The sequence below is a fragment of the Octodon degus genome, unplaced genomic scaffold (assembly GCF_000260255.1).
Source record: "Octodon degus isolate 3935 unplaced genomic scaffold, OctDeg1.0 scaffold00226, whole genome shotgun sequence".
In the NCBI taxonomy this organism is placed as follows: Eukaryota; Metazoa; Chordata; class Mammalia; order Rodentia; family Octodontidae; genus Octodon; species Octodon degus.
The window spans coordinates 227,260-241,614 of NW_004524802.1; the positions used below are offsets into that span (position 1 = coordinate 227,260).

Here is a 14,355-nt window from a genome sequence, read left to right on the forward strand (position 1 = left end):
CTGAGCTATCTGGTTGGCCCTCCCTTTGGTCTATTTAACACACTGTACTAGTCCTTTCTCTTTGTGACTCTCATCAGGACTGCTGGGACCATGGGTTGGAGGCACATTGTTTTCAGCCTCATCAAAATTGCCAAGACATTGAAATGATAAGGGCTGTACTAAAAACAGGTCAGATAGACCTCTCTGTGTGGAGGCACTGTGTTAGATGTGTCCCGGGGCCTGGTGACAGCGTTGCTTGCTTTCACCATGTTCCCAGGACGTAAAGGGAGGTGGTGTGCAGCAGGTGTAGGCGGGCTGCTACCCTCACACAGTGGTTAATCTCTGGAGGGTTGTTGAGCAGAAGCTCAGACAGGCTCTAAGGTGGCGCCAAGGTACCTCTCTAGGGAGAGGCAGCCCAGCAGTAGTCTTGGCCCTAAGGTGTTTTGGGGCTGTGGGTTCTTAGCTTTAGGGCATGGAGGTGGTACACGTGCGTAGGTGGGAGGTATCATGTTTCCCAGGCACTCTTTCCCCATCAATATGTTTAAGTTGATGGCTTAGTTTCTGAGGAGGTCCCCAGTGCCTCTTGGTCAACTTACCATCCTCCAACTTCACCCTGAAAATGGAGTATTCTCACGGAGTAGCCATTTTCTAGTTTGTTTACAAACTGAAATGTGTTCTTTGGGTCACTTGCTTTTCCCAGGTGTTCTTGTTTAGGGAGAACTGGTCTGGACACTTAGCTTAGCAATGTGCTTTGGCATAATTAGCTCTGACATCAGGATAGGGTAACCAGGGGCCCACAGCAGAGGTCCTGTGGCTGTGGAACCACCACATGTGCTCTGGTGTCTAGGCCCTTTCAGAGCAGAGCCTGTGTGGAGGGGAGTAGTGAGCAGTAGCGGACTGCAGGTTCAGAATGGCCAAATGCGAGGAAGTGGAGGCCTTAGCGAGGCATGAGGAAGGCCAAGCCGCTCCACAGCGTCTGGACCCACCTAGTTTGTGAGGATTGTGGGGGGCTTCTACAGACTGGCACACTCTAGTGTCTTGGGGTCCCCCAAGGCCCACTCTTGTCATTGAATGGTGACACACATGTTCGTTCTGCTCTCCCAGCAGCTGTTATTGTCACTCCTGAGGATGCTTGGGAGCTTCCACTCCAGGCAACCAGCGGCTGCTGCTTCCTTAGGGTGCCTCCTCTCCCTGTGCTGGGAGTAGCAGACCTCTGTTACCAAAACACGTATGGTTGGTTTGGGAGCATTTCCTGTGGTTTCTGTTATTTATTTATTTACTTATATTTTTATTTTTTTGTGGAACCAGGGATTGAACTCAGGCCCCTGTACTTGCCAGGGAAACAATTATTTTACTGAGCCGTCTCCCCAGCCCCGTGGTTTCTGTTATTTATTTATTTATTTATTTGGTTTCTGTAATTTATTTTTTTAAATTTATTTATTTATTTAGTGTGTGTGGGGGGGGCAGCTCAGCCCACCAGGGGGCGGGGCTGGCTGGCATGTGGTGCTGGGGGATTGAACCGCAGTCCCTGTGCTTTGCTAAACTTGTTCTAAGTAGGTGCTTTAGACCACTGAGCCATCTCACCAGCCCTGGTTTCTGTAATTTAAAAACAAAAAAAATTCTTTTCTTTCTACCATGCTGGGAGTGGAACCCAGGATCTTGGACATGCTAGGTAAATAAATTCTCTACTACTGAGATACATTCTTAGCTCTGTAATCAGAACTTTTGATGGCTGAAGTCACAGCCCTTCAAGTCAGGGGTCCCAATCCCCAGATCATGGACTGGTAGCAATAGTGGGCTCTTAGGAACCAGGCCACACAGCAAGCAGTGGATGGCAAGCAAGGCAGGGAAGCTTAGTCTGTGTTTACAGCCACTGCCCATCGCTTACATTGCTTCTGAGCTCCATCTCTTGTCCAGTTGGCAGTGTGAGGATTTGGTTTTCGTGGGAGCACAAGCCCTACTGTGAACTATACAGGTGGAGGAGCTAGTGTGCATTCTTCTTTGGAGAGTCTGATACCTGATGGCTTGAGATGGAGCTGAGACAGTGTGATGCGAGGACTGGGAGCAGCTAGACATGCAGATGAATATAAGCACAGAGGTTTGGCTGCGTAGAGACCAATAAATCAGTTGCTTGCAGACTCATGTCAAACCCTGTTGGTGATTGGCGATAATTAAGCTGCATCTGGTGGCTGGCTTCGCAGTGGTAAGGGATTGTTGCACCTCAAATGTACCGCTGCATTGGTAGCAGCTTTAAGTCAGTTGGTAGTTACTTAGCCTGCGTGTGGTGTGACCCACCTGTTACTTAACTCACCACCTTTCGCAGCATTTCTTTCTACTACTCCAGCTTCAGTCACAGTCTTGATGAGCCCATGAGCTAACCCTGGCCAAAATGAATACAAAAACAAAGATCACTGGAGAGTGTCTCTGAATAGGGAAAAGATTCTGAGATGCCAAAGAAAGCTGCATTTGAAAGAAGATACCAGGATGCTACTGTAATTATTGTAATAGGTGGTTCACATTCTCCAAGCTTACTCGTATAATATGTGGCAACAGCTATGTAATGAAGCTAGAAACCTTCAAAACTGCTTTGCCAAATGGAGATGGTGCACCCTGCATTAAAAGACAAGCTTGTGGAGCTTTTCAGAAACAGTGTGAAGGGCAGCCAGATAGCTCAGCTGACTAAAGCGGCAGCTTAGGCAGAGCTCAGCAGCCTGGATTTGATCCTCCGCGAGCTGTGCCTGCCCTACCCCTGGGGCGCGCTGGGAGGGCGATTGAGACTGGGCATGGTATTGCACGCCTGTAATTCCAGCGCTTGGGAGGCTGAAAACAGGAGAACCAGTTTGTGTAGTGAGACCTTGTAGACCCTGTACTAAATACATTAACCCCCCCCCCAAAAAAAAAACAAAAAACAGTGAACACAACAGAGAGATTATCTTTTTTTTGAGACAGTGTCTTGCTGGCCTTGAGTTCACTATGTAGCCTAGGCTGGCCTCAGAGTCCCAGTGATCTTCCTGTTTTAGCATCCTGAGTGCTGGGATTACATGTGTACATTGCTAGGCCTGATTCCAGAAGCAATTACTGAAGCCCAGAACATCATCCTTTTTGGGGGGGGGGGCGCAGGGGGATGGGACAAGATCTTGCTATTAGGTTGGTCTTGGATGTACTGTGTAGACCAAGCAATCCTTCTGCCTCAGCCTCCCAAGTGCTTGGATTATAGGCATACACCACTCTGCCCAGTTTGAGAGCATTATTTTTATTGGCTAGCTGCATTGCTAAAGCTAAGAAGCGTTTTACTATTGGTGTTAAAGAGTTGACTCTACCTGCTGCTAAGAACATATGTTTTGGTCTTTTTTTTTTTTTTTTTTTTTTGAACCGGGGATTGAACTCAGATCCTTGTGCTTGCCAGGCAAGCGCTTATTCTACTGAGCCATCTCCCCAGCCCCTGTTTTGGTCTTTTAAGAGAGGCTGCAGGGGCCAGGGAGATGGCTCAGTGAAATAAGCGCTTCCCTGGCAAGTGCAAGGGCCTGAGTTCAATCCCCGGTTCCACCAAAAAAATAAAAAATAAAAATAAAAGAGAGGCTGCAGTTCAAAAAGTGGCACATGTTTCTCTTTCAGCTAGTACCATAACTAGATAAATTGCTGAGATAGCAAAAAAAAAAAAAAAAATTGAGACAGTTGTTAGGTACACAGTCCAGGTTGGCAAGGGTGGTTTTTTTTTTTTTTTTTTTTTGGAGGGGGGGTCTTTTTGAGACAGGGTCTCACTATGCATTTCAGACTGGCCTTGAACTCACTTTGTAGTACAGGCTGGTCTTGAAACACACAGTGATCCTCCTGCCTTAACTTCCTGAGTGCTCGGATTACAGTTGTGTGGCACCACACGGGCCTTGTGATATTTTTTTTTTTTTTTTTTGAAAGATGTGCATTAGGGTATGTCATGTGCACTTTTGTTGCCAACCTATACCACAGCTGCAGAATTCTATTCTTCTTTTGTCTTTCTTTTTGAGATAGGATCTTACTGTGTAAAGCAGGCTGGCCTTGAGTTTGCTGTGCAGCTCAAGCTGGGCTCTAACTCCAAGTATTCTCCTGCCTCATGCAGAACTTTTCCAGTCTTTGGAGGATTACGTCTCAGAAAAACCAAACTGGTCATTTCATGTTGTTATATGCACCAGTGTCTCTCCTTAAAGGAATGTTACAACATCCGTGAAAACCCCTTGGCACAATTTTTTAATTTTTATTTATTTTTTTCAGAACCAGGGATTGAACTCAGGTTCTTGCACTTGCCAGGCAAGTGCTTATTCTACTGAGCTATCTCCCCAGCCCCTTTATTTTTATTTTTTAAAAAAGATTTATGTATTTATTTGATATAGGCTTTTGCTGTACAGGTTGAACTCAGTGGTTCTCCTGTCTCAGCCTCCCCAGCACTGGGATTACGGGCATGTGCCATCATAACCAGTTTCAGTGGCTGGCACAGAATGCCATACTGGGGATCAAACCCAGTTCCTTGTGCTTTCCAGGCAGGCAGGCACTTTAGACTGCTGAGCTATCTCCCCAGCCACTTGGCAAAGTTATAAAGTTGTTGTTCCCAAGTTGGAAGCATTACTAAGAGGAGTAGTACTGTTCATGGGCCTTGCCTGGCCACTGAGGCACAGTACATGGAACTTGACTTAGTCTTCTGTCTTCTTTTGGTCCTGGGTGTAGCTTGTCATTTTGTCTGCACAGTAGCTGGCCCCTTACCCAACCCTGCAGTCCTGGGCATAGCTCTCACCACCTTTTGGTTCCCAAAAGACCCTTCTCTGGACAGCTTGGATGTGCAGGTCCTTCCCACCATTGATGAGGGGATGGACTTGGCCAGGTGTGTCTATGTGGTACTTCTGGCCCGTATTGTTACAAAAAATACCAAGTGTGTTTTGAAGCAAAGCACATCTGAAGGTCAAGCATTTACAATTGGCAGTTTCAGCCAGAGGTCACACTTGGGCTTGCTTCTTTCTCACTTTGGGGAGCCCACAGGTATTGGTTAGAGTTTGCTAGAAAAACAGACTCAACGGAAAAATGTATAACAAATTATGAAAGGGATTTATCAAATAAGCTTACAGGATCACAGGCAAGAATAGTCCACAGTGGGGCTGGTGAGATGGCTCAGTGGTCTAAAGCACCTACTTAGAACAAGCTAAGCTCAAGCAAAGCACAGAGACCTCGGTTCAATCCCCCAGCACCACATGCCGGCCCGCCCACCCCCTGGTGGGCTGAGCTGGCCACACAATAAATAAATAAATAAATATTTAAAAAAAAAAAAAAAAAAAAAAAAAATTTAAAAAAAAAAAAAAAAAAAAAGAATAGTCCACAGTGGCAAGGGCGTCTAGAAGATGCTGAGTCCCAGCAGCTGGAAGCCTCAGCAGGAGATCAAGGATGTGTAGCTCTAGCCTGGGTCTAAAGCCTGGAACCTGCCTGTTGAGTCACTGGTGCGAGGGAGTCTGTTGAAAGGTGGAAACAGCTGGAGTCTGATGTCCACAGGTCATGGCAGCAGCATGACACCTGCTGGAGCAGAATGAAGCCTTAAAGCACAGCCTGACTCCCTTCTTCCCTTTTTGATGCATCTAGGTGCAAGCCTGTTATCAGACAATGCCCCACAGACAGCCTGGTTCTCCCTCTCAAGGTGCTGGCCTACATGCCAGTCATCTTTGGAAAGCACACAGTCAGACATGGCGAGCTATGTACTTCATTGATCTGCTAGATGGCTCTTAATTCATTCAAGTTGACAGTTGAGATTAACTATTGCACTGTGACCCTAAATCTTAGCATGTAGAGATTGGATAAGTGCCTTTTGTACCATCCATGGGTGTTTTCCACTGTGTGTGTGTCATGGCAGAGTACAAGTCAGGAGGTGGCTCCCAGAGCAGGTGGAGCCACAGTAGCTCCTGAGAGGGCAGCCCAGGTTTGGGGAGATGGGACAAAGGTTAGAGTGGTAAAAGGGGATAACTAGTGATGAGAGAGAGCAGAGGAGGGCAGTGGCACATGGAGGTGGCTGTGACTGGGCAGTTTTGCAGTGTACTTCAGGTAGAACTAAATTGGAACAGGTTGAGGAATGAGGAGATGGCAAGAACTGAAGTCACTGATCTTAATGTGGCATCTCTCCATGGCCCTGTTAGAAACCCTCTGGCTTCCCTCTGCCACTGTCTGAGCAGGGACAGGTGGCTGGAATAGTAACCACTGTATTCCTGTCTAGGTGGGCTTTAGGGTTTAGGCTTTGACCAAGTGTCCTTTTTTGCAGTATAGTTAATAGTTGACTTTTATTAAAATCATGTATCTACTTCAGTAGGGCTGGGTGTTTTTTTTTTTTTTTTTTTATTTGTTTGTTTGTTTTTTCTTGGTACCAGGGGTCAAACTCAGGACCTTACGTTTGCCAGGCAGGCACTTATGCTGCTGAGGTATCTCACCAACTCACTTTTTTCTTTATTTAAAAGTTGTCATATTCCTGGTGTTTGTGCCACTGGACAGCAAAATGGTGGGGGTTTGCTGGCAGGGAATTCTGGAGAGGCCCCAGTTTCCAACTGGAAGAAAAAGCGCCACAGTGGTTTGGCACACTTCAGAGGTAGCACAGGTATTAAATGTGGCTTGGTGGGATTGGAGCCCACCAAGCTACTCCTGAATGTGGAGTATTTGTCTAAGTGGGCAGTGCTGCTGGCAGGCACAGCAGTCACGAGTGGCAGACACTACTGGAAAGTTACAGTGAAGTGCTCCCAGCAGTTCTGGATGGGAGTAGACATGTCCCAGTTCAGCTACACCAGTGCTGATAACTGTTCACGTCTGTGCAGTGCGCAGCCTGAGTGGCACACCATGTTGGCCAAGGAGAATGTCCCAATCAGGCTGTCGGGCAGCCAGAGAAGGTGAGACTGCTGCTGGAGTGTGAGGCCAGGAAGCCTGGTAGACGCGAGCCGAGTCTCTGGTCTGCACTGCAGATTTCTGGGGAGCAGTGGTACCTGCTTTTGCTCTTAGGGTGGAGAGCTGCTGACTTACTCAGGGCTTGCAGGGCCTGAGAGTTCCTAATGTGTCTGTTGCTGGAATATCTAGTTATGTTTTTTGCCAGCTTTCTGTTCAGAGTGTCTGAAACTGTTTTACTTTGCCTCAAGCAACTCTAGCTCCCAAAGTTCAGCATTAAGTTAACTTCCTCTGTCTTCTACCTTTTCAAAGCTAGGCGTACAGCTGAGTTTCCCCCTCAGCTTTCCCCCCAGTGCCCCCAGTTTTCTGGGCAGCATGATATATCTTCCCTGACTTGCTTTCTTTAGTCGCTCTGCCTCCCCATGCCCAGGACTCTCTAAGGTCAATCAGTCCTGGAGTCTTGTCTTCCAGCTGTGTTTGAATTATATATTCTTTACTGTATTACCTCTCCCTCTTTTACACACATGTAAATTGTTTTGGAGGCTCTATTAAATCTCTCCAGAGTAAATCATTTCTCTCCCCTAAGAGAGAAAAAAGTGGTATAGTCAGTAACTTGGGCCATTTTTTAAAAACAATTCCTACAATGTGTGAACTCGGGTTCCTTCAGTGCTTAGTTGACCCAGTGGATCTGAGTGAGAACGCAGTTGACCTTTTCTCCTACTTCAGTGCATCAGCCTTCAGCCCACATGGCTGCAGCAGCCCTCATCCTGAGTGCACTTACCTTCATTTATACACCTTTGACACCTAGCCAATCCATCATAGATAGTCCTTGTGCCAGTTACAACTATGGAGGTATCTAAGAGAGTAGAAGTTTTACTCCTGAGAAGTTTCATCTTAATATCTTCCACAGTTGAGATTTCCAAAGGAAGGAGAAAGAGATGAGGTTTTGCATCATCCATTTTGGGGTCTGTTCAGAGCTGAATCTCTTCTCTTCTTGGCAAAGGATTACACTTGACCTGAAGCATTATTTAGGGATGGGGAAAAAAAACCCTGATGAAGTAAGTAAATATATGTGTGAAATAGGGGTTGTTTGAGTCTATGGTTCTATTTTATTCTACCTTCTATGATATTGATGAAGATGGATACTCCTAAGTGAGAAAGAAAATGACTAGATTTATTTATTTATTTATTTATTTTTGGCAGAACCAGGAATTGAACTCAGGCCCTTGCACTTGCCAGGCAAACACTTACTTTACTGAGCCATCTCCCTGGCCCAAGATTAGCAAAAATAATAATTTATGTGATTAAAGTTTGAGCACAACACACAAACAGTCCCCCAAAAACAGCTAGAGGGCAGCATGTGCTGGAAACAGGCATGCCAAGGTGTGGTTTTTCTTGATCAGCAATTACAAAGTAGGTAGTGAGTTTCCTTTATCTAAAAGATTTCAAGTGTAAAAATTCTAAAGTTTAAAACAACCACCATACAGAAAACAAAGAATAGGAAATGCTCATAAGACCTGTGCTGGCTTCTGTAGAACTCAGAGTTAGTATGTTGGTATTTACAGCCTTTGCATTCCTGGTCAGTGGCAACCACGCTACACAGTTAAAGTGGGCTTCCTGAGCCTTGGTCACTTCTGACTTCTCTCTTGAGCTCCCTAATGTGACCCTGCCTCACTCATCCTAGTCTCCGTGACAGAATGCTGCTGGGTCCTATGCCAGCTTCTTGAAGGTTGTTGGCCTTGTGGCAACTTTTTACAGGAAGAACCGTATTTCAGGCACTGCTGGCTGTTCAGTCCAGGGTCTGCGCTGTAGCAGAAAGGCCTGTGTCCTTGAGCTTGGTGCTGCTGTCAGTGGATGAGGGTCCCTTACAACAAGATAGACCTGTGGCCAGAGGGAGCAGCCCTGAGCCTTGGCAGTGATGGGGAGACTGAGTGCCACCTGGCAAGGCAGGTGCCTGTTCATCTCCTTCAGAGGCCAGCCTCACTGCCTGCATGAGAACGATGTGTCCCATTGGCTGCCCTTTTCAGTGTGCTCAGTCATTGCACTTTTTCTTTGCTACCAGCTGAACTTGAGAGTCATTTTGCAGATCTTTAAAGAATCTTGTATTTGTTTGGGATCCAGTTAGAATTACAGATAAGCCAGAGGCTGTGCTTGTTCTGTGCTGACTGTTGGAGGGTGTCCCATGACTGGTGCCAAGGTCCTTCTTGCACAGGTGACCAGAGTGGGTGTCCCTGGACCAGTCACCTGTACTTTCCTTGCTTTTTCACCTGTGTCCCTAGGCCCTGCATGTCCAGTGTATAGCTGAGGCTGTGTGCATCCCTTACAGCAGAAGCCACAAGTCTTTTTATTTGTACCTTGTCTCAGATGTGTTGGCCTGTGTCAGCTGCTGGAGGTCAGTGCCTGTGGTTGGGGGGCACATACCAGCTGTTCCACCTGAGTTCGCACTACCTGACGTATTCGTTCCAGCCTGGGCCCATCTGAAGGCTAGGCTTCTATGATGTGGTTTGCAGCCTGATGTGTGTACCTAATGTTTTCATGGGTCAAGTCTGAGCCCTGAAGGCCTGCAGTGCAGAAAGTGGTGGACCATGCCAGGATTACTGTCTGTTGGCAGAGTTCCAAACAGAGTGCCTGGTAGCTTAGCTGAAATCATATTGTGCATGGGAGCTTTCCCAGTCTGCAACGTTCTGTAGGAGGTAGTATACAAGTGGGTAGAGACTGGTGCTTCCTGTAGACTGGCTAACATTGATCTTTCTCTTGAGGAGCCTGTGTCTAGCAGGTAGTCATCCCCATGAAGGTGTGATGTCCATGGCTGGCCAGTCTGCAGCCAGCAGAGGGTGTGGAGAGGACCTGGAGGGAGCAGCATATGATGTGAGACCCACCTTACTGCACCTGGAGGCAACACTGTGCTCTTACCCTGCAACTGGCTGACAGTAGCCCAGTAGGATTCCTTGTATGTTAGAAACATGGTAGGAACTTGCAGATCGACATAGTTCATGCTGTGGGACTAGGCAGAGCAGAAGGGCTCCACCCGCATGGTGATCTTCCCTGAATTCCTGCTGAACCCTGTTTCATTCTGTGTGCTATGAGAGGGCTGTGTGGATCTTCTTTGGTAGGCTCTGGCTAACCTGTCTCTTCTGTTTTCAGGTCCTGGCAAGACCCCAACCCTGGGCGGAGGCTTCCACGTGAACCTGGGAAAAGAGTCAAGAGCACAGACCCTGCAGAATGGTACTACTCACTGTGAAAAGTCTTTGACTTTGGAGGGGGAGGGGCTACAAGGTGGGGTTGCAGTGTGGAGATAAAGGATGAGAGCACAGAGGCTTCAGCTACTTCTTTTGGTTCTGCAGCACCCATCCACCCAGACCTAGCCTTACTTTGTGTCCTGCTATACCCTGCTACCCTCCAAGCCCAGGGCTAGTGCACGTCTGGTCAGAACTACTCTTTTGTCCCTTCCACCATCACTAGGTCCTTCCTGGGCATCCTCCAGACCCTGCCAGGCCTACTCAGAGGGAGATCCTGGGACCCTGTCATGTTCATGATTGTTTGTTCCTGGCTCTGTCAAGATGAATATAGAAACAGCAAGTGGCAGTATGTTTTTATTGTATATATTTAACTGGGTGATTTCCTCTTAAGTTGAAAAAATTCTTACATATTTTAGATAAAAATCTTTTTTTTTAGGAGGGACTTGGATTATTATTATTTTATTTTATTTTTTTGAGACAGATTCTCACTGTACATTTCAGGCTAACTGAACTCTAGTCGATTCTTCTACTGCAGTCTTCTGAGTGCTGGAATTATAGGTGTGCGTCATCACACCTGGGTAGATGCAAGTCTTTTATGATTTACAGAAAATTTTCTTTTGTTCCATGGGTTGTGTTTTCAGTTCTTGATGGATTCTTTGAGTCACCAGGTTTTTTATTCTGGTAATGTTCAGTTTTTCTTTTTGTTGCCTCTGGTTTTGGAGTCATAAGCAGGGAACACTACCAGGTTGGGTCCACATCACAGAGATCAGTGCTTACATCTGCAATGCCGTGGTGTCAGCCCTTGTGTGGGTTCTGGTCCTCAAGTTAGTGTGAGCATGTGGCATAAGCAGAAGGCCCTTCTTTGCATAGATACCCAGGATACCAAAGATGGTTTGTGGAAAAGATTCTACTTTCCCAGTTGGTACTCTCTAGCTACTCTTGTTGTGAATCATGAGTTCCAGATTCTCTTTTTGTTGTTCTGTTTTTTCTTTGAAGTATACAGGATTGAACCCAGGGGCTTGCACATGCTGGGCAAGTACTTTACCACTGAGCAGTGTTCTCCCTTGCTCCCTTGCCAAGTGGCCCAGCTGCTCGAAATTTTTGTCTCCTTGCCTCACCTCCTGAGTAGCTGGGGTTATAGCACATGCCACCACGTCTAGCTGGATTCTGAGTTCTGGCTTATGGTCTGCCATAAGGTGCACATCTGTACTCAAGTGCACCTTTCGTTTGGATACCAACTTTGCAGTTGTGAACTGCTCCTGGCCCAGCTTAATGCTTAAAATCTGTGAATTTGGCTTCAGAGCGTGTGATGATTACCTTTCTGCAAAAATCACAAAGATCGTTAGGCATGGTAGTACATGTCTATAATCCCAGCAGGTTTTTTTTTTTTTTTTGCGGAACCAGGGATTGAACTCAGTCCCTTGCGCTTGCCAGGCAAGCACTTATTCTATTGAGCCATCTCCCTGGTCCCCCAATCCTAGCATTTGGGAGAATTGACATGAATTTGAGGCCAGCCGGGCTACGTAAGCAAGTTCAAGGCCAGCTTGCATTATTTAGCAAGACCACAAATATAGAAAGAAATAAACTGACTATTCCTACTGGCTGTGTATCTGCCTTGCCTACCTTTATAGCACTTCATGTGCACTCCTAGGATTCCTTTGGATCTGGGGGGAATATACTCAAGTTGTGTTGGATGGAGGAGGGATATGGGAGAGATATTTTTGTCTCTCTTTTCCTGCTGGGATGCTTGTTAGAGAAGTTTCAGATTCACAGCTGAGCTGAGGTAGTGTTATAGAACCTGGTACTAAGAGACTCTGCACCAAGGAGTTGGCAGGCAACCAACTTTATTATGCTGGCAGGCTGATGGGGGATCGCCCATAAAGCATCAGCCCAGAGCCAGCTTCCGGCTTACTTTATGTAGGTTTTGCAAACAGGAGATGCAAAACCTTAAAGTGTGGTGACTTAACAGAAAGTCCAAGTTAGCAGACGGGTATGTTTGGGGCTGAGAGTACAGGCTGCACAGCTGGGTGCATCACACTGAGCTGGGTCAGGTTATCTCTGGTGTGTAGCTGAGTGTAGTCAAGGCTGAGTGAGTCTAATAGACGAGCTGGCTGGCGGGCTGTATGAGCTCATTTTGTCCTAGTGTGGTGTCAGACTACTAGTTGATATTTAATAGTTTAAAAATTTCCATCATAGGGCTGGTGAGATGGCTCAGTGGTCTAAAGCACCTACTTAGAAGAAGCTTAGCAAAGCACAGGGACCACAGTTTAATCCCCCAGCACCACATGCCAGCCAGCCCCGCCCCCTGGTGGGCTGAGCTGGCCCCCCCAAAAAATAAAAAATAAAAAATAAAAAAAAATTTCCATCATAGAGCCTGGGGAGATAGCTCAGTAGAATAAGCAATTGCCTGGCAAGTGCAGGGTCCTGAGTTCAATCCCCAGTACTGCAAAAATAATAAAATAAAATAAAAATTTCCATTATAGGGCCATGGAGATAGCTTGGCAGTCTGAGTGCCTGCCTGGCAAGCACAAGGACCCAGGTTCAAGCCCCAGTACCATATGCCGTACTGGCCACCAAAACCAAGTATGGTGGCACACACCTGTAATTCCAGAGCTGGGGAGGCTGAGACAGGAGGATCATAACAAGTTTAAGCTGTGAAGCGAGACCCTGCACCAATTAATTAATTAAAAATTTTCCATCACCATTTCTCTCTCTCTTTTTTTTTTTTTTTTTTTGGTGGTACCAGGGATCGAACTCAGGACCTTGCTCTTGTCAGGCAAGCGCTTATTCTACTGAGCCATCTCTCCAGCCCCTAAAGTTTTAATATTTCTATCACAGTAGAGCCCATGCACGTAATCCACATCCCACAGCTGCCCTCCACAGTGGAGCACCTATCACCACAATTGAGCCCACACTGACATCAGCACTGTTCAAGATCACTGTGTACGTCAGGGTCACTCTCTTTTGCACATGCTGTGGTGTGAGAAAGTGTGCACTGCCATGTGTTCACAGTTTTGGTGTCACACAGGGTCATTTGACTGCCTGCACTTCTGTGTTTTGTCTGTTCATCCCTCCTCCCTCTGGACCCCTGCAACCACTGTTGTCCACAGTCTCCCAGAGTGTCCCAGAAGCTGGTGTCACAGTATATGACCTTTTCAGACTGACTCCTTCTAGTTAGGAACATGCATTCAAATTTCTGCTGCTGTTTACATAGTTTATTTCTTTTTAGTACAGAATAATATTCTATTGTCTTAAGATGGATCAGTTTTTTTTCTTTTTTTTTTGGTGTTAGAGCTCAAGCATAAGACTTGTGTGTGCTAAGCAGACACTGCAGAGCTACACGCCAGCTTACATGGTTTATCCGTTTACTCATTGAAAGCGGTCTTGGTTGCATCCACCCCTTAGCAGTTCTGAATAAAGCTGATGTAAACATCTGTATGAAGGCAAATACTAAGCATTGTGCTTCAGGGTGAGAGCATATGTGGTTCCACAAGAAGTGGCCAGCATGCCTTGGGAGGTGTGCCACCTGCAGTGCACAAGACTGCTGTTGCTCCATGTCTTCTCTAATACTTCCGTTGTCATTTTGCTAGGTTTTGGCCATTCTAGAATGTACTTGAAGTGTATTTTATTGCTGTTTGGGCTTCACAATATGAGTGTACACAGTTATTTGCCTGTTTCCCTGTGGAGGGAATGTATGGTTCCATTTTCAGCCATCCTTTCCTGTGTAGTCTGCTAATGTACGTAGGACTCACTTCTCTTGGGCAAACAACTGCAAATGAGATTTCTGGCTTGTCCCGTGGTATGTGCTCATTATTAGTAGTCTGGGTGAGAATCTTTTCCACAGTGGCTATAGATTTACCCTGTGTCAGCACATAATACTGAGGGCTCTTCCAGCTCTGGGTCCTTGTCATCCTTCAGTACTCACTGGGACTTGTCTAGACAACCTGTGCTGTACTGACCATCCTGTACATTTGAAATGCTTGCTCCTCTTTATACATTTTTTTTTTTTAATTTGTAGAAGTGCGTTAAATGTTGGACGCAGGGCTTTTTGTTGTTTTTTGAGACAGCATCTTGCTGTATAGTTCAAGCTGGCCTTGAACTCATTACTGTATTTTTTTAAAAAATGAGATCCAGTTGAAAATTAAACCTGAGCATGTGTGGGGGACTCAGGTCAATAATTTCTGATATTGCCCGTTAAACAGAAGACCCAGTGCTATTATGGGCTACTGGACTCTTTTAGAATATTTTGCTGAGTTTACAC

At 46.2% G+C, this 14,355-nt stretch overlaps 1 protein-coding gene across 2 annotated transcripts in view; it reads left to right on the plus strand.

Moving 5' to 3' along the window:
- Positions 1–14,355, plus strand: part of Brf1 (BRF1, RNA polymerase III transcription initiation factor subunit) — a 78,272-nt gene that overhangs the window by 4,524 nt on the left and 59,393 nt on the right. For both annotated transcript variants that reach the window (XM_004645369.2, XM_023705676.1), the window contains exon 2: positions 10,000–10,080. In XM_004645369.2, coding sequence (XP_004645426.1) covers positions 10,000–10,080 — 81 coding nt within the window. The remainder of the gene's footprint in view (positions 1–9,999; positions 10,081–14,355) is intronic.